The sequence below is a fragment of the Macrosteles quadrilineatus genome, unplaced genomic scaffold, assembly GCF_028750875.1.
Source record: "Macrosteles quadrilineatus isolate MER2022 unplaced genomic scaffold, UCM_ALF_1.0 Scaffold_7__1_contigs__length_78375512, whole genome shotgun sequence".
Lineage (NCBI taxonomy): Eukaryota > Metazoa > Arthropoda > Insecta > Hemiptera > Cicadellidae > Macrosteles > Macrosteles quadrilineatus.
Genome location: NW_026542600.1, coordinates 8,244,582 through 8,271,906, shown reverse-complemented (window position 1 = coordinate 8,271,906; position 27,325 = coordinate 8,244,582). Strand labels below are relative to the sequence as shown.

At 44.0% G+C, this 27,325-nt stretch overlaps 1 protein-coding gene across 2 annotated transcripts in view; it reads left to right on the top strand.

Annotated features, from left to right (window-relative positions):
* Positions 1-5,762: 5,762 nt before the first annotated feature.
* LOC128997801 (peptidyl-prolyl cis-trans isomerase G) overlaps positions 5,763-27,325 on the top strand; it is a 56,960-nt gene continuing 35,397 nt past the window's right edge. Inside the window, exons 1-2 of one of the 2 annotated variants that reach the window (XM_054423513.1) lie at positions 5,763-5,934; positions 26,747-27,152. In XM_054423513.1, coding sequence (XP_054279488.1) covers positions 26,764-27,152 — 389 coding nt within the window. In that variant the 5' untranslated portion in view covers positions 5,763-5,934; positions 26,747-26,763. The remainder of the gene's footprint in view (positions 5,935-26,746; positions 27,153-27,325) is intronic. The other variant, XM_054423514.1, reaches the window with a different exon arrangement.

Here is a 27,325-nt window from a genome sequence, read left to right as displayed (position 1 = left end):
CTGAGAGTTTCATTTCCCTAAGTATTCCGAGAGTGAAGAGAATGATAAATTGAATTGCTTGCATCACTTGTGTTTATTTATTTCTCCTTTTATACCAAATTAGTTGATAATATTTTTGATAGAACATTGCAATATTCATTAAATATATATTTTTTTATATAATCAATAATCAAGTAGATCTGAAAATATATTCGAAGAGGTAAGAAATAAGGTTGAATGTTATCTAGTCCATTACGGTACCTCTAACTAGACATGGTCGCTGCTTTCTGTTCACTATGTCAAGATGAAACTGCAACACACGTAGATCATTTGTAGATATAAACCGCTTGAACAGAGGGAATAAGGTTTGTACAGTACCCCAGACATAAAGCCATCAAATTTCTCAAAATACTTCTTGAAATCGAAAATGGAAGATGGTATCAGCTAGTCATGTGATGGCAGCGGAGAAAGAGTGAAGTTATAAAATATGCAGATGGAAGCATGGGTGGTGTTAAAAAATGAAGATGTAAGGAAATCTTTATTTTCCAATAATAAAAAAAAAAACTGATAATGTTTAAAAATTATTAGTTGCCATATGGTGTTAAATTGATTTTAAAAAAGGTGGATCTAGACAACTATTTACCCTTAGGGAAATAGGAAATAACAGTACCCCTAGGAGAGGGCTATGAGAGCTCCAGCAGGCCTTTGGAGGGAGGGGGTAATGTAACAAAATAAAAACAGTATACATGGTGAAGATTGAATTTTACTCAACATTATGCCTTCAGATTTGCCCACAATACAAATTTAGGTCAGCAGGTCAGCAATTAACTTCCACTTGCTTCGTACCACGTGTAGTAATAGTGCGTTGTCCAAGGCGCATCCGTTGCCTTCGTCGCAGAGCGATGATCTCTGGGTGTCGATCACTTCAAGTCCTGTTGTTCCAAACACGTCTATTCAGATCAACAGTTGGTTGCTGACTGTGTTTAGTGATCTCATTATGAATGGGAAGAGCAAGTGTTGGAAATTCTGTGGCATATAGATGGAAGATGAGGAAATTCTGGTCCTAGTTATTGAACCTCTATTGTGTACGCATAGTGTTTTACCAAGAGAAGTGAGGAAAGGATATTTTTAAATACTTATCCAAACCTCTTGAACGCGGACGATAGGCTGTTAAGTGAATTTTCTAGACTTAGAAAAAACAGTTTCAGTTCGTTTGCGACTTGCTACAAGAGGATATTTCAAAACATCCATGCAATCGCACTCCATGTCCAATAACAAAAGAAGTAAAGTTAGGTATTACACTAAGGTACTGTATGGATTTTTTTTATATATTTAAAGGTGTGAACCTAAATAATTCTAATTAAAAAAAAAAACATATGTTTAAGTTTGTTTTAAAAAAAAAATTAATTTAAATTAAAGCCTCGTATGTAGTTTTCTCCAAACAGTGAAAATAACCTTGAAAGCACAGGAGAACACAAACACAACACTGCAATAATCGCTGACCATTATAGCGATCCTGTCTGCTCCCAAAGCAGTGCCCCATGTCAAACGTTCAGCGTCTCAAGCGTCAGACGCTTCTTGGACCATTGAAATCAAGCTTAGTAGTCACTGAGCGTCCATCGCCACTGTCTATTTCTCAGCGCTAGACGCAACAGACGCATTCTTGGACAACAGACCAATCTGGTTGACCAGTTTTTAAATGTTTGTTTTGTATGTGTTTCATCTCAATTTCCATTTTTTTTTTTTTTTTTTTTTTGTATTGTTTTATACTTCTGACAAACTCAATCATGCCAAATTTTTAAGCGCCATAGCTGACATTCTGACCAGATGATGTGCTTAATTTGCAGCACGAGATAGCTGTATTTGTTTAAAAACTACCTGGGATCGTTTCGATCGAGGTTTTGTTATGAGGTCCCAGTTGCGTAACCACCAACATGTGTGTGTGTCCACAACAACTAAAGTAAAGTATGAATGAAATTTCGTACAAACGCCTAAACGTCATGATCAGACTATGGGAACGTGATTTTATGTGTGGTAGGCCTTTTCTATTTTTACATACCGGTACAAAAAAACATTTAGCAAATTCTTTCCTAACCACAAATTATTTTAGTAGCTTCTACAAGAACACGGCCTCCCGACTTGGCTTCGGACGCTATTGTAAGTAACTGGTAGCATGTATGGTTCACCCCATACAAAAAATCCCTACCCTCTCCCTTCTACTGTTGGAGCCCAAGTAGCAAAAACTGTTGGCAAATTGTTGGCCCTCCCATTTCTGTGTATGGTTGGCCAACAGTGTTTTGGCACTAAGTCTTACGGTTGGTCAACCAACCAGTTTTTAACATAGAACAAACCATTGGGGCCAAAATATAAAAACACAAAATAATACAGATTTTGAATGAAAAGTAGATTTATCAAATGAGTTATCTTTTATAAACGGGCAGACTTTATATAACCACTGCCCGCCAGCACTAGGAAAAAAGGGGGGCGCTGCTCTTGGCCCAGGGCTCCACTGACCCTTAACACGGCCTTGAGTTGAGTAGGGCCTATATTGATTAAATGTTCATAAAAACAAATTTTGGATAAAATTAGAATAAAAATGTCTTGCCCAGCTGGGTCACGAACTTGATTACTTCGATTTATGAGACTCTTACCTTGCCTCTGAGCTATCTGTGATTGTAGATAATATGTGTTTTCGAGTGATTAAAGAGGAGCCGACAATTGCAATGGCCGCAATACTTTATATATATTTTTGATTCTATGATTCGGTTTATCAAGTAGTTGAATTGTTTTTCTAGGAATTGGAGAGGATACTGTTATTTGAATATAGATTATAAATTGTAATAATTAATTAGTCTTTTCGCTTAAACTGTTCAACTATAAAAAATTTTATCAAATAAGTTAAAGAATATTAATTTAAAAAAAATATTTGCATTATTATATGTTGAGTAGGTTTTCTACTAGTGTATCTACAGTGTTAGCAAAACGGGAGTGCCGATGGAGACCTGTGGGGGTGCGTGCGTTTGAAGGGACTTGACCTGGTCTCCATCGGCACTCCCGTTTTGCTAATACTATAGCATCACAACTATCACAATTTCATCTGACTATATTTATTATAGATCAAAATTTCTCCAAAATCGTCTTATATTCTGCTGACATAGCATTTTATTTTCTTATTAAATAAATCAATTTGTTTTAAAATGTGTTTTAGAATGTTCTATACTTAAATCCAACAATTCTCTCCTTTGTTGGGCCAACGAATACAAGATCCCGTTGGGCCAACTTTGGCAAGGCGTTAAAATTTCCACCCACCATTTTCAAACCGTGCCGACCATTTCCCAACGTTGGGACAATGTGTGCTACACTTGGCGAGGAAGTAGACCTTTAGAGAGAAACTCAACATCATCTCCAATTGCAGTGGAAAGAAGAGTGTATATGGCGTTTTTGTAGTGAACCAAATGTGTCACCAGCCCTACAGCGTCCAAGTCGGGATGTCATGTAAAAGTAGACATTCCATCTCCATGTTATAGTTGTAGCCAGGTTTTTAATCAAATTTGTCTTAGTTGATGTGAGCCACCTGCAGATTGCGCTGATCTAAATTACTGATTTCTGCCGATTACAGATGGGTAAACCAAGACAAACTGATGGAATGACTGATTATGAGCTATAGCAACTGTTGTGACCCAGCAACTATGTCAGTAACAAAAAATAAGGTACAAAATAGAGTTTTAGACACTAGCGCAATCTGTGACTGGCTCACACAATTACTTTCTTTTTTAGTAAAAGATTGACGACAGCTGATCCATATAGATGGGATGTCTTCTTCTGTAACCAATAGTAAATGCCATGATCCGAACCCACGACATAGCTGCTTTGGGCCCGAATGACGCTACCGACTCACCTAAACACATGACACTGTGAGAGATCAGAAGAAACAGAGCCTATTTAGGAAGCTGTCTAGACTTAAAATCACAAAATAATCAATTTAACTTTCAAACTTGTTATCTAAAGATAGTCAATATCAAAGTTCTATAGAAGAGAAATAAACAGTCTCCTAGATAGATTTATCTACCAATGGACAACCAGAGAGACCCAACCTCTAGAAATTCCCAATCCAAACTACGATGTGAGGGGGGGGGGTGACCAGATCCGAAAAGACTTTCAGGAGAAGATGGGGATATCAATTGACCAAGCAGCAGACAGGCAAAAGTGGAGGCAACTTGATGGCTGGCTAAAAACCTTTAAGTTGTGCTTTTAACCGTCCACAGCAGCAGTGTGTTTACCACATTTTTTACAGCAGAAACCAAAGTCCTTTCGATCCTTTTTCTCATTTTCTACCAGACGCATCATATTAATACAACTAATGTAATTTACCACAAGAAATTCAGAACTTCTTTTTTAAAACATTCCAACAACAAATAAGTAAAGAAAGCTAAGCTAGGTCTAATCAAACAGCTAAGTGAAGTGCTCTTGCTCTACAAAGTGGTTTAAAAAGAAATTGTATTATTTTTTACATTTTAGGGTCAATAGCCCCCCTCCCCCCATAACACCCCAGTTCCCAAATGTGTGCCAGTTCGTGAACTCGTTCAATAAATGTAGGCTTACACTTTTACAGAATTTGATCACTCTGGTAAATAGATGGCAGGTTGATTATATTTTGTAAGTGTAGCCTAAGATGAGTTTTACTTTTTTCTGACTTAATGTAATTGTTTTGTTATTTATTTAGCTGTACAATTCAATTTTTGCTTAATTTAACGTGGAAACAGACACATATACAAATATGCAGTAAGTTATGTATGAATTTGAATGGTTGGTGATTTTGGCCCCTTCCGCACCTCAAAATGGAAAAGTAAATCGGTCCCTGGTCCAGGTCTTACCATGAGCCCTACGGTAATTTAGCTTATTCCCTATGTTATGCAAAGTTGCTAAAAGGTAATCAAAAGAGTCGTAGCATCAGTTCTTCAATAAATCATGTAAAATAGCACATTACAAATACAGAACAAAAGGGGGGACCAATTAACTGTACAATACCGTTAAATGTTGAATAACTTCCTGCTAATGCACTATTGACTGTAAGTACACTGGTGCTCATGGTCATGGTACATAATACTACAAATAGACATCCCTTTGAAGTGAACCGGATTGACTACCATTTACTTTAGGTACTGCACTGCAAGTGCAAGTGGACATCCCGTTGACTTGAAGCAAATGTACCATTGGCCATTGACTGCAAGTAGATATATCATTTGCGTGAAACACATGAAGCATTGACTTTAGAAAAGTATTGGATTGCTTGCTCTGATCAATATTGCATCAGGACAACTGAATTGTACACCCAACGTATATAAACATATCGATAGTTTGTGACGAAAACTACCGTATGTCTAGACAGCTAAATGTTACTAATTTGGCCAACCCTTGTTGGATATCCCCCATTCCCATTATAACGAAGTTGACTACGGCTGTCAGTGGACTAGTGAAGTTAGTTGTAACAGAAAAAAAAAACGCATAGGATTATTTTAGAAATTTTGATTCTTATTTTACGAGTGCTGTCAGTGAAATTAAGTAATAGTGCGACTAAAGTTTAAAAAACAGATTAGAACTTGATGCATCGAATTCCCATCTCTCCTCCTCCTGCTATTTTGGTTGACTGGTCGCTGTAATTACGAACTTGACTTGTGTAGTATAGTGAAATTAAAGTGAAGTGAAGTTGTAACGGAACAACGGAACGGAACGAGAACGACAACGACAACGAAAAAACTGTGAGCCTCAGCCTACCTACCTACCTAGTGTGTGTACTGTGTAGTGATCAGCGAAGGAATGTTTTCGTCATTTTGATTGATTCTAATAATCTTACCACTTACCAGCCCAGTTCGTAAAATTAAGTAATAATGCGACTAAAATTTGTGGGAACCGATTAGAACTTGATACATCGAAGTTCGAAGTAACCTGAATAGGGTGAGTAGGCCTAGTCAACTATCTGTAAGTTAATGCTCTCTTTAGCTTAACTTGTTCGGAATGTTTAGGATCGCACATCCATAAATTGTGGCCGGGGAGTGGACTAGAGGTTACAATAAGTTTCACTCATCGTAAATGAGAATGTCTTGTAATTCATCTAATATAACAAACTTAGCGTACTCCATCTGATATCAGTAGCCTAAGTAAGCTTATGAAAGGACAATGTTAAAAGCTTCAGTCCTGAAGGTGGTAATTTTGTTTGCTTCAACTAGCCTAGGACTAAGACTAGGACATGCTGTGAAGTTACCGGTATTAGGTCTACCCCCCCCCCCCCCCCCACCCCATTACATATGTCATTTTACATTTAACTTAAATCAACAGTTAACTTCAAGAGATAGGCCTAGCTTAGCCTTAGAGTAATTTAGACTAGGCCTAGGCTCTGGAAAAACAATCAAGGCCTAAGCCTATAAATTTTTGGTTAAAATCTTGTGTTTACTTAGGCTGACCCCTGTGTTTCATAGGGCAAACCAGGAATGTGACCTTGAGAATCACAACCGACCGGACATAACCCTAGGACTGCCTTCCCCTGTACACACAGTGGTTTCTTGTGTGTGGTTGGGACATTTTTTTCAAACGCTTAAGTTAATATTCAACTTGCGCAATGAAAATCATCCAGAAGAGTAAAAACTTAATAATTTTGATACCGTTTGAAAAAGTAGATTCTCAACTTTTAACCCTCTCTCTGGGTCATAGAAAAGCTCCTTAAGTTAAATATCACACGAATTTCAGAAATTTTGCAGGGTTCATTTACTTACAATTTTTAAAACCTATTAACTTAGGCCTATTAGGAATAAATATGAACTAAAAAGGCCTAGGCCTATTGTATATCATTTTGTTTACCAAATTTAGGAGGCATAACTTATAAATTTATAATTATAATAACACTAACCTGGTAGGCCTACTAAAAATATTTCAGCATAGAAATCCTAAGTTGTGTATAGGCCTAAATGATTTTCATTTGTCACCACTTCAACCCACTTCACAAAGAAAAAGTGTCTAATATATAGCCAAACTTTAGAAAATAAAATAAAAACATACAATGTTTTATGGTCTAATTCTAAAAATATTAACACTAAGTTCCGGTTAGGCTATATGTACAAAAATCTTACGATACCGGTACGTTGATCACAGGCAACAACACAGAACTAAGATAACCTTACTAACCTACATTGCCGGTCTGACAGCTGAATACATAGCAAATCCACTGCTACCTAAATAATAAAAACATTCGCCAACATACGAAGTGGTACTATAAGAAAGCTTATGATTTCTACTTTAAAATAGTGAAAAATCATCCCGAAATTATTAAAATTATGCAAACGGTAAGCATTTGAGTGAGCGCTTGCTAAATGCGTTGGAAAACCGATGTGCAACAGAGGGTTAATTTAATGTCCAAACGAACCTCGTAGCACTAACAGATCAAAAAGTTATAATAACTGCTATTTATAATAAGAACAATATTTAGCGTGTGTAACATTTTCGAGTCATTCGGCGAAATCTCGTGAAACACGTTATCTTGAAAAAAATCTAAAAGTCTTAACTTAGTTTTGGCCTAAACAGGAAGTGGTTGGTATACCATTGGAATGAGCTTGATTTGTTCTTTATTTTTGTATAGAGAACTGTGTCATACGATGTAGGAAGTCTGAAAAATATTTTTTTGAAATCAGCTGTTTTGTCAATTGGCAATTTTGCCCAAAGCGCTGTTTAAATGGTAGCCTAGTTTCTAAATCACGAATAAATATGTCGATAATTGACATTCCTAGAGTAATGAGAGTCATACCTAAGTTATTTGAAGCTAAGAATACTGTACATTCTTCCTCATGTAATGGTGAAGTTCATTTATGAGATTCAGGTGGCATTTTTTGTAACTGGAAAAAACAAGCGTTGTTTCGACATTTATGTTCTGCTCGCCACCATTGAAGTACAGTTATTAGTGCGGCCAACATTATTATCTGTTAATTTATTATCAAAGGTTAGTGTTTTAGTTCAAACAAAGTGTATACCGTAGGCCTAATTTAGTCATGTGTTGTGTGAGTTACTAGTAGGCCTGCTATTTATCCATATCACGACGGATAGGCCTATTATTTATGTGCAAATTTTGTGTTATGGTATTGAAATAGTGATTGTTTACACGGTTAGGCCTAATCTACAATGGTAGCCTTTTGCAAAGGATTAGGCTACTAATTTGGGGGTCCCTTTCATTTGATATTTTTCTAAATCATCTTATTTTTCTGAACAAAAAGAGTATGCATTAGATAGGGTTATCATTATGGTTTGGACACATAAAACAGTTTAACACGTTCGCTACTGCAATAGTACGAAATTTTTCATTCACGTGGACCAGCGACGCACATATGCGTCGGCCGGGTTCCACCCATAGACTGCCGTCGCATATATGCATCGCAAATATGTGACATTACAAAAGGTTATTAATAATACAAAAAAACAAGAATATATTATTTACAAACACGATTGTAGCGTATTACAATGTACATGATCACTGTTTTACAGGTTTTCGCCCGTGGTCTGTGTGTACTGTTATCCAAGTGACAGCCGGTCTATGTGTAAGATTCAAATTGATACCTGGGTCTGTGGCAATGACCGCGGCGTCGCATAAAGTGTTAAAGTAACCTCTGCTCATGTTGCTCAACATGTAGCTAGGCCTAGTTTCAAATTTAGGTTGAAAAATCTGCAGGCCTAACTTAGGTGTGTCTCACGCTACAAATACTTCTGGAACCTTTATTTTATATATTTTCTTGTTCAGAAATAAACTTATATTCCATATACATGTGACAACATTTATCATAGTTCAGTAGGGTAAAGTATAAAAATAAGATCCAACTTTGAAAAAGTAATAAATAGGCCTAGGCTACTTGTTTTCAGTGAAACTCAAATATTGCTTTTCAAGTCATAAAACAGTCATTACTTTGTACAAATGGCATTATTCTTAATAAATGAAATGATTATTCTTAATGGTGAGTCGGTGGCTCAGTTGGTAGCGTCACGGACTTTGGGCCCAAGGCAGAAGTGTTGTGGGTTCGGATCCTGGTCACTGCCACAAACTTTTATCAGTACAGTTCATCTTTGTACTGTACCGGCTCACCCCTTGCTTTGCTGGATACGTTCCACGCACAGATCTGTAGTCTATGTGGACGGGCAAATGCAAGGTTAAAAGAGGCCGCCAACACCTCGACAAACTCTTGGAAAATCATTGTGGTGTGAGTAGCCTCCGGATTGCGAATAATAACTATGATAGTGGTTTAAATACCTTATTCTTGCAATCCGATTGTTGTCTTCACAACTAGTTTCAACCTGCTAGGAGGTCATCATCAGGTGAGTTCAAGGATGAAATTACTTCATATGAAGGTCGTCAGTAACAGTTTTTTTACATTCACACAAACACACGACGAATAAACACATAGTGCGCACACATATACGGCCGATAAAAACATCGAACTCGACAAGCGGACCCGTGTTGAGAATGCGGAAGTTGCGTCTAGACTGTAGAGTAAACAGCTGGTCAAGCATCACGCGCATTTTCTTATCTTGGAAAATAAAGATAAGGCATCATCCTAGGACCCCACAGCCTCCGTTACCCATCCACTGTTGAGCTCTGAAGTCAATGGGCATGGGGCCCAGATTTTTTAACTTTAACCACAGTTCCCAACAAAGGTCGGTCTGATACCAACTGCTTAAACCTTCTACAATCTTCTGTACAGACCCTGCAGCTATCATCCTAGAACCCCACGGCCTCCGTTACGCATCCACTGTTGAGCTTAGAAGTCAATGAAGGTAAAATCCTCTTATATTGTCACCTCCACAAACTCTTGGAAAATATGGATTAGGCATCATTCTAAGGTTACCCGTCTACTGTTGAGCTCTGAAGTCCATGGGCATGGGGCCCAGATTGTTTAACGTTAACCTCAGTTCCCAACAAAGGTCGGTCTGATACCAACTGCTTAAACCTTCTAAAATCTTCTGTACAGTCCCTGCAGCTATCATCCTAGAACCCCACAGCCTCCGTTACCCATCCACTGTTGAGCTTGGAAGTCAATGGGCATGGGGCCCAGATTGTTTAACGTTAACCTCAGTTCCCAAAAAAGGTCGGTCTGATACCAACTGCTTAAACCCTCTACAATCTTCTGTACAGTCCCTGCAGCTATTATCCCAGGACCCCACAGCCTCCGTTATGCATCCACTGTTGAGCTCTGAAGTCCATGGGCTTGGGGCCCAGATTTTTTAACGTTAACCACAGTTCCCAACAAAGGTCGGTCTGATACCAACTGCTTAAACCCTCTACAATCATCTGTACAGTCCCTGCGGCTATCATCCTAGAACCCCACAGCCTCCGTTACGCATCCACTGTTGAGCTCTGAAGTCCATGGGCATGGGGCCCAGATTTTTTAACGTTAACCACAGTTCCCAACAAAGGTCGGTCTGATACCAACTGCTTAAACCTTCTACAATCTTCTGTACAGTCCCTGCAGCTATTATCCCAGGACCCCACAGCCTCCGTTATGCATCCACTGTTGAGCTCTGAAGTCCATGGGCATGGGGCCCAGATTTTTTAACGTTAACCACAGTTCCCAACAAAGGTCGGTCTGATACTAACTGCTTAAACCCTCTACAATCTTCTGTACAGTCCCTGCGGCTATCATCCTAGAACCCCACAGCCTCGGTTACGCATCCACTGTTGAGCTCTGAAGTCCATGGGCATGGGGCCCAGATTTTTTAACGTTAACCACAGTTCCCAACAAAGGTCGTTCTGACACCAACTGCTTAAACCCTCTACAATCTTCTGTACAGTCCCTGCGGCTATCATCCTAGAACCCCACAGCCTCCGTTACGCATCCACTGTTGAGCTCTGAAGTCCATGGGCATGGGGCACAGATTTTTTAACGTTAACCACAGTTCCCAACAAAGGTCGGTCTGATACCAACTGCTTAAACCCTCTACAATCTTCTGTACAGTCCCTGCAGCTATTATCCCAGGACCCCACAGCCTCCGTTATGCATCCACTGTTGAGCTCTGAAGTCCATGGGCATGGGGCCCAGATTTTTTAACGTTAACCACAGTTCCCAACAAAGGTCGGTCTGACACCAACTGCTTAAACCCTCTACAATCTTCTGTACAGTCCCTGCGGCTATCATCCTAGAACCCCACAGCCTCCGTTACGCATCCACTGTTGAGCTCTGAAGTCCATGGGCATGGGGCCCAGATTTTTTAACGTTAACCACAGTTCCCAACAAAGGCCGGTCTGATACCAACTGCTTAAACCTTCTACAATCTTCTGTACAGTCCCTGCAGCTATTATCCCAGGACCTTACAGCCTCCGTTATGCATCCACTGTTGAGCTCTGAAGTCCATGGGCATGGGGCCCAGATTTTTTAACGTTAACCACAGTTCCCAACAATGGTCGGTCTGATACCAACTGCTTAAACCTTCTACAATCTTCTGTACAGTCCCTGCAGCTATTATCCCAGGACCCCACAGCCTCCGTTATGCATCCACTGTTGAGCTCTGAAGTCCATGGGCATGGGGCCCAGATTTTTGAACGTTAACCACAGTTCCCAACAAAGGTCGGTCTGACACCAACTGCTTAAACCCTCTACAATCTTCTGTACAGTCCCTGCGGTTATCATCCTAGAACCCCACAGCCTCCGTTACGCATCCACTGTTGAGCTCTGAAGTCCATGGGCATGGGGCCCAGATTTTTTAACGTTAACCACAGTTCCCAACAAAGGTCGGTCTGATACCAACTGCTTAAACCTTCTACAATCTTTTGTACAGTCCCTGTAGCTATTATCCCAGGACCCCACAGCCTCCGTTATGCATCCACTGTTGAGCTCTGAAGTCCATGGGCATGGGGCCCAGATTTTTTAACGTTAACCACAGTTCCCAACAAAGGTCGGTCTGATACCAACTGCTTAAACCTTCTACAATCTTCTGTACAGTCCCTGCAGCTATTATTCCAGGACCCCACAGCCTCCGTTATGCATCCACTGTTGAGCTCTAAAATCCATGGGCATGGGGCCCAGATTTTTTAACGTTAACCACAGTTCCCAACAATGGTCGGTCTGATACCAACTGCTTAAACCTTCTACAATCTTCTGTACAGTCCCTGCAGCTATTATCCCAGGACCCCACAGCCTCCGTTATGCATCCACTGTTGAGCTCTGAAGTCCATGGGCATGGGGCCCAGATTTTTTAACGTTAACCACAGTTCCCAACAAAGGTCGGTCTGATACCAACTGCTTAAACCCTCTACAATCTTCTGTACAGTCCCTGCAGCTATTATCCCAGGACCCCACAGCCTCCGTTATGCATCCACTGTTGAGCTCTGAAGTCCATGGGCATGGGGCCCAGATTTTTTAACGTTAACCACAGTTCCCAACAAAGGTCGGTCTGATACCAACTGCTTAAACCTTCTACAATCTTCTGTACAGTCCCTGCAGCTATTATCCCAGGACCCCACAGCCTCCGTTATGCATCCACTGTTGAGCTCTGAAGTCCATGGGCATGGGGCCCAGATTTTTTAACATTAACCACAGTTCCCAACAAAGGTCGGTCTGATACCAACTGCTTAAACCCTCTACAATCTTCTGTACAGTCCCTGCAGCTATTATCCCAGGACCCCACAGCCTCCCTTATGCATCCACTGTTGAGCTCTGAAGTCCATGGGCATGGGGCCCATATTTTGTAACGTTAACCACAGTTCCCAACAAAGGTCGGTCTGATACCAACTGCTTAAACCCTCTACAATCTTCTGTACAGTCCCTGCGGCTATCATCCTAGAACCCCACAGCCTCCGTTACGCATCCACTGTTGAGCTCTAAAGTCCATGGGCATGGGGCCCAGATTTTTTAACGTTAACCACAGTTCCCAACAATGGTCGGTCTGATACCAACTGCTTAAACCTTCTACAATCTTCTGTACAGTCCCTGCAGCTATTATCCCAGGACCCCACAGCCTCCGTTATGCATCCACTGTTGAGCTCTGAAGTCCATGGGCATGGGGCCCAGATTTTTGAACGTTAACCACAGTTCCCAACAAAGGTCGGTCTGACACCAACTGCTTAAACCCTCTACAATCTTCTGTACAGTCCCTGCGGTTATCATCCTAGAACCCCACAGCCTCCGTTACGCATCCACTGTTGAGCTCTGAAGTCCATGGGCATGGGGCCCAGATTTTTTAACATTAACCACAGTTCCCAACAAAGGTCGGTCTGATACCAACTGCTTAAACCTTCTACAATCTTTTGTACAGTCCCTGTAGCTATTATCCCAGGACCCCACAGCCTCCGTTATGCATCCACTGTTGAGCTCTGAAGTCCATGGGCATGGGGCCCAGATTTTTTAACGTTAACCACAGTTCCCAACAAAGGTCGGTCTGATACCAACTGCTTAAACCTTCTACAATCTTCTGTACAGTCCCTGCAGCTATTATTCCAGGACCCCACAGCCTCCGTTATGCATCCACTGTTGAGCTCTAAAATCCATGGGCATGGGGCCCAGATTTTTTAACGTTAACCACAGTTCCCAACAAAGGTCGGTCTGATACCAACTGCTTAAACCTTCTACAATCTTCTGTACAGTCCCTGCAGCTATTATCCCAGGACCCCACAGCCTCCGTTATGCATCCACTGTTGAGCTCTGAAGTCCATGGGCATGGGGTCCAGATTTTTTAACGTTAACCACAGTTCCCAACAAAGGTCGGTCTGATACCAACTGCTTAAACCCCCTACAATCTTCTGTACAGTCCCTGCGGCTATCATCCTAGAACCCCACAGCCTCGGTTACGCATCCACTGTTGAGCTCTGAAGTCCATGGGCATGGGGCCCAGATTTTTTAACGTTAACCACAGTTCCCAACAAAGGTCGGTCTGATACCAACTGCTTAAACCTTCTACAATCTTCTGTACAGTCCCTGCAGCTATTATCCCAGGACCCCACAGCCTCCGTTATGCATCCACTGTTGAGCTCTGAAGTCCATGGGCATGGGGCCCAGATTTTTTAACGTTAACCACAGTTCCCAACAAAGGTCGGTCTGATACCAACTGCTTAAACCCTCTACAATCTTCTGTACAGTCCCTGCGGCTATCATCCTAGAACCCCACAGCCTCCGTTACGCATCCACTGTTGAGCTCTGAAGTCCATGGGCATGGGGCCCAGATTTTTTAACGTTAACCACAGTTCCCAACAAAGGTCGGTCTGATACCAACTGCTTAAACCTTCTACAATCTTCTGTACAGTCCCTGCAGCTATTATCCCAGGACCCCACAGCCTCCGTTATGCATCCACTGTTGAGCTCTGAAGTCCATGGGCATGGGGCCCAGATTTTTTAACGTTAACCACAGTTCCCAACAAAGGTCGGTCTGATACTAACTGCTTAAACCCTCTACAATCTTCTGTACAGTCCCTGCGGCTATCATCCTAGAACCCCACAGCCTCGGTTACGCATCCACTGTTGAGCTCTGAAGTCCATGGGCATGGGGCCCAGATTTTTTAACGTTAACCACAGTTCCCAACAAAGGTCGTTCTGACACCAACTGCTTAAACCCTCTACAATCTTCTGTACAGTCCCTGCGGCTATCATCCTAGAACCCCACAGCCTCCGTTACGCATCCACTGTTGAGCTCTGAAGTCCATGGGCATGGGGCACAGATTTTTTAACGTTAACCACAGTTCCCAACAAAGGTCGGTCTGATACCAACTGCTTAAACCCTCTACAATCTTCTGTACAGTCCCTGCAGCTATTATCCCAGGACCCCACAGCCTCCGTTATGCATCCACTGTTGAGCTCTGAAGTCCATGGGCATGGGGCCCAGATTTTTTAACGTTAACCACAGTTCCCAACAAAGGTCGGTCTGACACCAACTGCTTAAACCCTCTACAATCTTCTGTACAGTCCCTGCGGCTATCATCCTAGAACCCCACAGCCTCCGTTACGCATCCACTGTTGAGCTCTGAAGTCCATGGGCATGGGGCCCAGATTTTTTAACGTTAACCACAGTTCCCAACAAAGGTCGGTCTGATACCAACTGCTTAAACCTTCTACAATCTTCTGTACAGTCCCTGCAGCTATTATCCCAGGACCTTACAGCCTCCGTTATGCATCCACTGTTGAGCTCTGAAGTCCATGGGCATGGGGCCCAGATTTTTTAACGTTAACCACAGTTCCCAACAATGGTCGGTCTGATACCAACTGCTTAAACCTTCTACAATCTTCTGTACAGTCCCTGCAGCTATTATCCCAGGACCCCACAGCCTCCGTTATGCATCCACTGTTGAGCTCTGAAGTCCATGGGCATGGGGCCCAGATTTTTGAACGTTAACCACAGTTCCCAACAAAGGTCGGTCTGACACCAACTGCTTAAACCCTCTACAATCTTCTGTACAGTCCCTGCGGTTATCATCCTAGAACCCCACAGCCTCCGTTACGCATCCACTGTTGAGCTCTGAAGTCCATGGGCATGGGGCCCAGATTTTTTAACGTTAACCACAGTTCCCAACAAAGGTCGGTCTGATACCAACTGCTTAAACCTTCTACAATCTTTTGTACAGTCCCTGTAGCTATTATCCCAGGACCCCACAGCCTCCGTTATGCATCCACTGTTGAGCTCTGAAGTCCATGGGCATGGGGCCCAGATTTTTTAACGTTAACCACAGTTCCCAACAAAGGTCGGTCTGATACCAACTGCTTAAACCTTCTACAATCTTCTGTACAGTCCCTGCAGCTATTATTCCAGGACCCCACAGCCTCCGTTATGCATCCACTGTTGAGCTCTAAAATCCATGGGCATGGGGCCCAGATTTTTTAACGTTAACCACAGTTCCCAACAAAGGTCGGTCTGATACCAACTGCTTAAACCTTCTACAATCTTCTGTACAGTCCCTGCAGCTATTATCCCAGGACCCCACAGCCTCCGTTATGCATCCACTGTTGAGCTCTGAAGTCCATGGGCATGGGGTCCAGATTTTTTAACGTTAACCACAGTTCCCAACAAAGGTCGGTCTGATACCAACTGCTTAAACCCCCTACAATCTTCTGTACAGTCCCTGCGGCTATCATCCTAAAACCCCACAGCCTCGGTTACGCATCCACTGTTGAGCTCTGAAGTCCATGGGCATGGGGCCCAGATTTTTTAACGTTAACCACAGTTCCCAACAAAGGTCGGTCTGATACCAACTGCTTAAACCTTCTACAATCTTCTGTACAGTCCCTGCAGCTATTATCCCAGGACCCCACAGCCTCCGTTATGCATCCACTGTTGAGCTCTGAAGTCCATGGGCATGGGGCCCAGATTTTTTAACGTTAACCACAGTTCCCAACAAAGGTCGGTCTGATACCAACTGCTTAAACCCTCTACAATCTTCTGTACAGTCCCTGCGGCTATCATCCTAGAACCCCACAGCCTCCGTTACGCATCCACTGTTGAGCTCTGAAGTCCATGGGCATGGGGCCCAGATTTTTTAACGTTAACCACAGTTCCCAACAAAGGTCGGTCTGATACCAACTGCTTAAACCTTCTACAATCTTCTGTACAGTCCCTGCAGCTATTATCCCAGGACCCCACAGCCTCCGTTATGCATACACTGTTGAGCTCTGAAGTCCATGGGCATGGGGCCCAGATTTTTTAACGTTAACCACAGTTCCCAACAAAGGTCGGTCTGATACTAACTGCTTAAACCCTCTACAATCTTCTGTACAGTCCCTGCGGCTATCATCCTAGAACCCCACAGCCTCGGTTACGCATCCACTGTTGAGCTCTGAAGTCCATGGGCATGGGGCCCAGATTTTTTAACGTTAACCACAGTTCCCAACAAAGGTCGTTCTGACACCAACTGCTTAAACCCTCTACAATCTTCTGTACAGTCCCTGCGGCTATCATCCTAGAACCCCACAGCCTCCGTTACGCATCCACTGTTGAGCTCTGAAGTCCATGGGCATGGGGCACAGATTTTTTAACGTTAACCACAGTTCCCAACAAAGGTCGGTCTGATACCAACTGCTTAAACCCTCTACAATCTTCTGTACAGTCCCTGCAGCTATTATCCCAGGACCCCACAGCCTCCGTTATGCATCCACTGTTGAGCTCTGAAGTCCATGGGCATGGGGCCCAGATTTTTTAACGTTAACCACAGTTCCCAACAAAGGTCGGTCTGACACCAACTGCTTAAACCCTCTACAATCTTCTGTACAGTCCCCTGCGGCTATCATCCTAGAACCCCACAGCCTCCGTTACGCATCCACTGTTGAGCTCTGAAGTCCATGGGCATGGGGCCCAGATTTTTTAACGTTAACCACAGTTCCCAACAAAGGTCGGTCTGATACCAACTGCTTAAACCTTCTACAATCTTCTGTACAGTCCCTGCAGCTATTATCCCAGGACCTTACAGCCTCCGTTATGCATCCACTGTTGAGCTCTGAAGTCCATGGGCATGGGGCCCAGATTTTTTAACGTTAACCACAGTTCCCAACAAAGGTCGGTCTGATACTAACTGCTTAAACCCTCTACAATCTTCTGTACAGTCCCTGCGGCTATCATCCTAGAACCCCACAGCCTCCGTTACGCATCCACTGTTGAGCTCTGAAGTCCATGGGCATGGGGCCCAGATTTTTTAACGTTAACCACAGTTCCCAACAAAGGTCGGTCTGACACCAACTGCTTAAACCCTCTACAATCTTCTGTACAGTCCCTGCGGCTATCATCCTAGAACCCCACAGCCTCCGTTACGCATCCACTGTTGAGCTCTGAAGTCCATGGGCATGGGGCACAGATTTTTTAACGTTAACCACAGTTCCCAACAAAGGTCGGTCTGATACCAACTACTTAAACCTTCTACAATCTTCTGTACAGTCCCTGCAGCTATTATCCCAGGACCCCACAGCCTCCGTTATGCATCCACTGTTGAGCTCTGAAGTCCATGGGCATGGGGCCCAGATTTTTTAACGTTAACCACAGTTCCCAACAAAGGTCGGTCTGATACCAACTGCTTAAACCTTCTACAATCTTCTGTACAGTCCCTGCAGCTATTATCCCAGGACCCCACAGCCTCCGTTATGCATCCACTGTTGAGCTCTGAAGTCCATGGGCATGGGGCCCAGATTTTTTAACGTTAACTACAGTTCCCAGCAAAGGTCGGTCTGATACCAACTGCTTAAACCCTCTACAATCTTCTGTACAGTCCCTGCAGCTATTATCCCAGGACCCCACAGCCTTCGTTATGCATCCACTGTTGAGCTCTGAAGTCCATGGGCATGGGGCCCAGATTTTTTAACGTTAACCACAGTTCCCAACAAAGGTCGGTCTGATACCAACTGCTTAAACCTTCTACAATCTTCTGTACAGTCCCTGCAGCTATTATCCCAGGACCCCACAGCCTCCGTTATTAATCCACTGTTGAGCTCTGAAGTCCATGGGCATGGGGCCCAGATTTTTTAACGTTAACCACAGTTCCCAACAAAGGTCGGTCTGATACCAACTGCTTATACCCTCTACAATCTTCTGTACAGTCCCTGCAGCTATTATCCCAAGACCCCACAGCCTCCGTTATGCATCCACTGTTGAGCTCTGAAGTCCATGGGCATGGGGCCCAGATTTTTTAACGTTAACCACAGTTCCCAACAAAGGTCGGTCTGACACCAACTGCTTAAACCCTCTACAATCTTCTGTACAGTCCCTGCGGCTATCATCCTAGAACCCCACAGCCTCCGTTACGCATCCACTGTTGAGCTCTGAAGTCCATGGGCATGGGGCCCAGATTTTTTAACGTTAACCACAGTTCCCAACAAAGGTCGGTCTGATACCAACTGCTTAAACCTTCTACAATCTTCTGTACAGTCCCTGCAGCTATTATCCCAGGACCCCACAGCCTCCGTTATGCATCCACTGTTGAGCTCTGAAGTCCATGGGCATGGGGCCCAGATTTTTTAACGTTAACCACAGTTCCCAACAAAGGTCGGTCTGATACCAACTGCTTATACCCTCTACAATCTTCTGTACAGTCCCTGCAGCTATTATCCCAAGACCCCACAGCCTCCGTTATGCATCCACTGTTGAGCTCTGAAGTCCATGGGCATGGGGCCCAGATTTTTTAACATTAACCACAGTTCCCAACAAAGGTCGGTCTGACACCAACTGCTTAAACCCTCTACAATCTTCTGTACAGTCCCTGCGGCTATCATCCTAGAACCCCACAGCTTCCGTTACGCATCCACTGTTGAGCTCTGAAGTCCATGGGCATGGGGCCCAGATTTTTTAACGTTAACCATAGTTCCCAACAAAGGTCGGTCTGATACCAACTGCTTAAACCTTCTACAATCTTCTGTACAGTCCCTGCAGCTATTATCCCAAGACCCCACAGCCTCCGTTATGCATCCACTGTTGAGCTCTGAAGTCCATGGGCATGGGGCCCAGATTTTTTAACGTTAACCACAGTTCCCAACAAAGGTCGGTCTGATACCAACTGCTTAAACCTTCTACAATCTTCTGTACAGTCCCTGCAGCTATTATCCCAGGACCCCACAGCCTCCGTTATGCATCCACTGTTGAGCTCTAAAATCCATGGGCATGGGGCCCAGATTTTTTAACGTTAACCACAGTTCCCAACAAAGGTCGGTCTGATACCAACTGCTTAAACCTTCTACAATCTTCTGTACAGTCCCTGCAGCTATTATCCCAGGACCCCACAGCCTCCGTTATGCATCCACTGTTGAGCTCTGAAGTCCATGGGCATGGGGTCCAGATTTTTTAACGTTAACCACAGTTCCCAACAAAGGTCGGTCTGATACCAACTGCTTAAACCCCCTACAATCTTCTGTACAGTCCCTGCGGCTATCATCCTAGAACCCCACAGCCTCGGTTACGCATCCACTGTTGAGCTCTGAAGTCCATGGGCATGGGGCCCAGATTTTTTAACGTTAACCACAGTTCCCAACAAAGGTCGGTCTGATACCAACTGCTTAAACCTTCTACAATCTTCTGTACAGTCCCTGCAGCTATTATCCCAGGACCCCACAGCCTCCGTTATGCATCCACTGTTGAGCTCTGAAGTCCATGGGCATGGGGCCCAGATTTTTTAACGTTAACCACAGTTCCCAACAAAGGTCGGTCTGATACCAACTGCTTAAACCCTCTACAATCTTCTGTACAGTCCCTGCGGCTATCATCCTAGAACCCCACAGCCTCCGTTACGCATCCACTGTTGAGCTCTGAAGTCCATGGGCATGGGGCCCAGATTTTTTAACGTTAACCACAGTTCCCAACAAAGGTCGGTCTGATACCAACTGCTTAAACCTTCTACAATCTTCTGTACAGTCCCTGCAGCTATTATCCCAGGACCCCACAGCCTCCGTTATGCATCCACTGTTGAGCTCTGAAGTCCATGGGCATGGGGCCCAGATTTTTTAACGTTAACCACAGTTCCCAACAAAGGTCGGTCTGATACTAACTGCTTAAACCCTCTACAATCTTCTGTACAGTCCCTGCGGCTATCATCCTAGAACCCCACAGCCTCGGTTACGCATCCACTGTTGAGCTCTGAAGTCCATGGGCATGGGGCCCAGATTTTTTAACGTTAACCACAGTTCCCAACAAAGGTCGTTCTGACACCAACTGCTTAAACCCTCTACAATCTTCTGTACAGTCCCTGCGGCTATCATCCTAGAACCCCACAGCCTCCGTTACGCATCCACTGTTGAGCTCTGAAGTCCATGGGCATGGGGCACAGATTTTTTAACGTAAACCACAGTTCCCAACAAAGGTCGGTCTGATACCAACTGCTTAAACCCTCTACAATCTTCTGTACAGTCCCTGCAGCTATTATCCCAGGACCCCACAGCCTCCGTTATGCATCCACTGTTGAGCTCTGAAGTCCATGGGCATGGGGCCCAGATTTTTTAACGTTAACCACAGTTCCCAACAAATTTCGGTCTGACACCAACTGCTTAAACCCTCTACAATCTTCTGTACAGTCCCTGCGGCTATCATCCTAGAACCCCACAGCCTCCGTTACGCATCCACTGTTGAGCTCTGAAGTCCATGGGCATGGGGCCCAGATTTTTTAACGTTAACCACAGTTCCCAACAAAGGTCGGTCTGATACCAACTGCTTAAACCTTCTACAATCTTCTGTACAGTCCCTGCAGCTATTATCCCAGGACCTTACAGCCTCCGTTATGCATCCACTGTTGAGCTCTGAAGTCCATGGGCATGGGGCCCAGATTTTTTAACGTTAACCACAGTTCCCAACAATGGTCGGTCTGATACCAACTGCTTAAACCTTCTACAATCTTCTGTACAGTCCCTGCAGCTATTATCCCAGGACCCCACAGCCTCCGTTATGCATCCACTGTTGAGCTCTGAAGTCCATGGGCATGGGGCCCAGATTTTTGAACGTTAACCACAGTTCCCAACAAAGGTCGGTCTGACACCAACTGCTTAAACCCTCTACAATCTTCTGTACAGTCCCTGCGGTTATCATCCTAGAACCCCACAGCCTCGGTTACGCATCCACTGTTGAGCTCTGAAGTCCATGGGCATGGGGCCCAGATTTTTTAACGTTAACCACAGTTCCCAACAAAGGTCGGTCTGATACCAACTGCTTAAACCTTCTACAATCTTCTGTACAGTCCCTGCAGCTATTATCCCAGGACCCCACAGCCTCCGTTATGCATCCACTGTTGAGCTCTGAAGTCCATGGGCATGGGGCCCAGATTTTTTAACGTTAACCACAGTTCCCAACAAAGGTCGGTCTGATACCAACTGCTTAAACCCTCTACAATCTTCTGTACAGTCCCTGCGGCTATCATCCTAGAACCCCACAGCCTCCGTTACGCATCCACTGTTGAGCTCTGAAGTCCATGGGCATGGGGCCCAGATTTTTTAACGTTAACCACAGTTCCCAACAAAGGTCGGTCTGATACCAACTGCTTAAACCTTCTACAATCTTCTGTACAGTCCCTGCAGCTATTATCCCAGGACCCCACAGCCTCCGTTATGCATACACTGTTGAGCTCTGAAGTCCATGGGCATGGGGCCCAGATTTTTTAACGTTAACCACAGTTCCCAACAAAGGTCGGTCTGATACTAACTGCTTAAACCCTCTACAATCTTCTGTACAGTCCCTGCGGCTATCATCCTAGAACCCCACAGCCTCGGTTACGCATCCACTGTTGAGCTCTGAAGTCCATGGGCATGGGGCCCAGATTTTTTAACGTTAACCACAGTTCCCAACAAAGGTCGTTCTGACACCAACTGCTTAAACCCTCTACAATCTTCTGTACAGTCCCTGCGGCTATCATCCTAGAACCCCACAGCCTCCGTTACGCATCCACTGTTGAGCTCTGAAGTCCATGGGCATGGGGCACAGATTTTTTAACGTTAACCACAGTTCCCAACAAAGGTCGGTCTGATACCAACTGCTTAAACCCTCTACAATCTTCTGTACAGTCCCTGCAGCTATTATCCCAGGACCCCACAGCCTCCGTTATGCATCCACTGTTGAGCTCTGAAGTCCATGGGCATGGGGCCCAGATTTTTTAACGTTAACCACAGTTCCCAACAAAGGTCGGTCTGACACCAACTGCTTAAACCCTCTACAATCTTCTGTACAGTCCCCTGCGGCTATCATCCTAGAACCCCACAGCCTCCGTTACGCATCCACTGTTGAGCTCTGAAGTCCATGGGCATGGGGCCCAGATTTTTTAACGTTAACCACAGTTCCCAACAAAGGTCGGTCTGATACCAACTGCTTAAACCTTCTACAATCTTCTGTACAGTCCCTGCAGCTATTATCCCAGGACCTTACAGCCTCCGTTATGCATCCACTGTTGAGCTCTGAAGTCCATGGGCATGGGGCCCAGATTTTTTAACGTTAACCACAGTTCCCAACAAAGGTCGGTCTGATACTAACTGCTTAAACCCTCTACAATCTTCTGTACAGTCCCTGCGGCTATCATCCTAAAACCCCACAGCCTCCGTTACGCATCCACTGTTGAGCTCTGAAGTCCATGGGCATGGGGCCCAGATTTTTTAACGTTAACCACAGTTCCCAACAAAGGTCGGTCTGACACCAACTGCTTAAACCCTCTACAATCTTCTTTACAGTCCCTGCGGCTATCATCCTAGAACCCCACAGCCTCCGTTACGCATCCACTGTTGAGCTCTGAAGTCCATGGGCATGGGGCACAGATTTTTTAACGTTAACCACAGTTCCCAACAAAGGTCGGTCTGATACCAACTACTTAAACCTTCTACAATCTTCTGTACAGTCCCTGCAGCTATTATCCCAGGACCCCACAGCCTCCGTTATGCATCCACTGTTGAGCTCTGAAGTCCATGGGCATGGGGCCCAGATTTTTTAACGTTAACCACAGTTCCCAACAAAGGTCGGTCTGATACCAACTGCTTAAACCTTCTACAATCTTCTGTACAGTCCCTGCAGCTATTATCCCAGGACCCCACAGCCTCCGTTATGCATCCACTGTTGAGCTCTGAAGTCCATGGGCATGGGGCCCAGATTTTTTAACGTTAACTACAGTTCCCAGCAAAGGTCGGTCTGATACCAACTGCTTAAACCCTCTACAATCTTCTGTACAGTCCCTGCAGCTATTATCCCAGGACCCCACAGCCTTCGTTATGCATCCACTGTTGAGCTCTGAAGTCCATGGGCATGGGGCCCAGATTTTTTAACGTTAACCACAGTTCCCAACAAAGGTCGGTCTGATACCAACTGCTTAAACCTTCTACAATCTTCTGTACAGTCCCTGCAGCTATTATCCCAGGACCCCACAGCCTCCGTTATTAATCCACTGTTGAGCTCTGAAGTCCATGGGCATGGGGCCCAGATTTTTTAACGTTAACCACAGTTCCCAACAAAGGTCGGTCTGATACCAACTGCTTATACCCTCTACAATCTTCTGTACAGTCCCTGCAGCTATTATCCCAAGACCCCACAGCCTCCGTTATGCATCCACTGTTGAGCTCTGAAGTCCATGGGCATGGGGCCCAGATTTTTTAACGTTAACCACAGTTCCCAACAAAGGTCGGTCTGACACCAACTGCTTAAACCCTCTACAATCTTCTGTACAGTTCCCTGCGGCTATCATCCTAGAACCCCACAGCCTCCGTTACGCATCCACTGTTGAGCTCTGAAGTCCATGGGCATGGGGCCCAGATTTTTTAACGTTAACCACAGTTCCCAACAAAGGTCGGTCTGATACCAACTGCTTAAACCTTCTACAATCTTCTGTACAGTCCCTGCAGCTATTATCCCAGGACCTTACAGCCTCCGTTATGCATCCACTGTTGAGCTCTGAAGTCCATGGGCATGGGGCCCAGATTTTTTAACGTTAACCACAGTTCCCAACAAAGGTCGGTCTGATACTAACTGCTTAAACCCTCTACAATCTTCTGTACAGTCCCTGCGGCTATCATCCTAGAACCCCACAGCCTCCGTTACGCATCCACTGTTGAGCTCTGAAGTCCATGGGCATGGGGCCCAGATTTTTTAACGTTAACCACAGTTCCCAACAAAGGTCGGTCTGACACCAACTGCTTAAACCCTCTACAATCTTCTGTACAGTCCCTGCGGCTATCATCCTAGAACCCCACAGCCTCCGTTACGCATCCACTGTTGAGCTCTGAAGTCCATGGGCATGGGGCACAGATTTTTTAACGTTAACCACAGTTCCCAACAAAGGTCGGTCTGACACCAACTGCTTAAACCCTCTACAATCTTCTGTACAGTCCCTGCGGCTATCATCCTAGAACCCCACAGCCTCCGTTACGCATCCACTGTTGAGCTCTGAAGTCCATGGGCATGGGGCCCAGATTTTTTAACGTTAACCACAGTTCCCAACAAAGGTCGGTCTGATACCAACTGCTTAAACCTTCTACAATCTTCTGTACAGTCCCTGCAGCTATTATCCCAGGACCCCACAGCCTCCGTTATGCATCCACTGTTGAGCTCTGAAGTCCATGGGCATGGGGCCCAGATTTTTTAACGTTAACCACAGTTCCCAACAAAGGTCGGTCTGATACCAACTGCTTATACCCTCTACAATCTTCTGTACAGTCCCTGCAGCTATTATCCCAAGACCCCACAGCCTCCGTTATGCATCCACTGTTGAGCTCTGAAGTCCATGGGCATGGGGCCCAGATTTTTTAACGTTAACCATAGTTCCCAACAAAGGTCGGTCTGATACCAACTGCTTAAACCTTCTACAATCTTCTGTACAGTCCCTGCAGCTATTATCCCAGGACCCCACAGCCTCCGTTATGCATCCACTGTTGAGCTCTGAAGTCCATGGGCATGGGGCCCAGATTTTTTAACGTTAACCACAGTTCCCAACAAAGGTCGGTCTGATACCAACTGCTTAAACCTTCTACAATCTTCTGTACAGTCCCTGCAGCTATTATCCCAGGACCCCACAGCCTCCGTTATGCATCCACTGTTGAGCTTAGAAGTCAATAGGCATGGGGCCCAGATTATAGTTGAAATTATTCAGGTAGTTTTGCAAAGGAGGGTGCATGCCTCTTCCTTGAGGGTAGAATCCTCTTATATTCCTTGGCCACCAATTTTGAATGATCACGAGCCTACTGAACGTCTTTTATCTTTAGAGGAGCTCAAGTCTCGGGGCAGAGAACTATATGTCTCGAGGCAGCAAACTTTTTGCGTCGAGGGGCTGTTTGTGGGGATTTCACACAACTCCTGTTTTGCCTCTTTTGACTAGTAGTGTTGAAATACATATGACATTAGTTAAAAGATATCAAATGAAATAACCTAATAAGATTTGGTAATGAAATCATAGAAAGAATTCTCACATCGAAGGTTTTAGTGGAATTTACCATTTGGCATTTGGTTTTTTTACATAGGACTGTAGTTATCTTGAGTACCCTAACTAATAGGGTTGCCATATGGTTATTTGCAAAAAATGGGAGATTTTAGCTGTCGGCCCCCCCCCCTCCAGTAAATAAAAGTGCACGGGCTAGCAAAATCGTATACCTACACAGCACAAATATAATAACAGAAACAGCATGGCTCATACAAAAAAAAAAAAAACAAAAAAAATGGAACCGTCAAAAACCGTCCAAACCAGTTGTTACGGCTATTAGTAGGCCTATTGACATTGGGGCCAGTGACGTCATTTGTTTCCGTTTATTAATCCATGCTTTTTATGTTCAATATTCGCGCTACAATGTCAATATACAAATATGGTACGCGAAAGCATAAAATTTGCATCTTGCTTGTCACATCCCACTAAAAATAACGAATAACATAAACAAAACTCTTTGTCTGCTTACTTGGTTCGGCTTTGGTAGTGAACACGGATACTTTCGGACTTCGGACTGGCCAGCAGACGCGATTTAAAGGACTGGGAGCAATGAAACAGACGATAAACTAAGGACGTTGCTGGCCAAAGTGAAACTAACAAGGAATAAAACAAAGTTAGTAGGGTACAAGAGTTGCATTTTTCAGTCATTGCATAACAATATTTGCAAACACAAATGTTTATTTTATTCCAAAAGTGCTGTTCAACAATGTTATTTTAATAGAGAGTAAAAAAGAGGAGATCTCACTATTTGCAGAAATCCCCCGGAGCTAAATTTTGATCGTCGAAGTCCGGTTATCTCCGGGGATATGGCAACCCTACTAACTAAGTGGTAGGCCTATTTATATTTTATCACTATGGATTAATTAGGTGGTAGCTATAAATTTAGTTATAATAACACCGCTATTTTATTTTCAGCTAGGCACACTTCAAACATGGGCGAAGGAAAAGAAATTAAGAATGTGCGTCCTCGCTGCTTCTTCGACATTGAAGTCGGAGAAATCCACATTGGAAGGATTATATTCGAGATGTATTCAGATTTATGCCCAAAAACTTGCGAAAACTTCATCTCGCTGTGTAACGGGGACAAAGGTTTGGGTAGCACAACCGGAAAACCTCTACATTACAAGGGAACTGTCTTCCATAGAGTGGTCAAGGACTTCATGATTCAGGGTGGTGACTTTACGGCAATGAACGGCTCAGGGGGTGAGTCCATCTACGGTGGAATGTTTGAAGATGAAAACCTCACCCTCAAACATGACAAACCCTTGTTGCTTTCAATGGCAAACAGGGGAAAAAACACGAATGGATCACAGTTTTTCATGTAAGTCATTTTACCATTAGTCTCATTATTGTAGCTTACTGCTTTTTAATAAATTTCAGTTAAACTGGTAGGATAAACAGAATACAACAATTATAAAAGTTGATGTATTTTATAAAAAAATCAAGGCAGATAATACTTGAAACAGTTGAAATATTCATAACTGCTCTAATGGT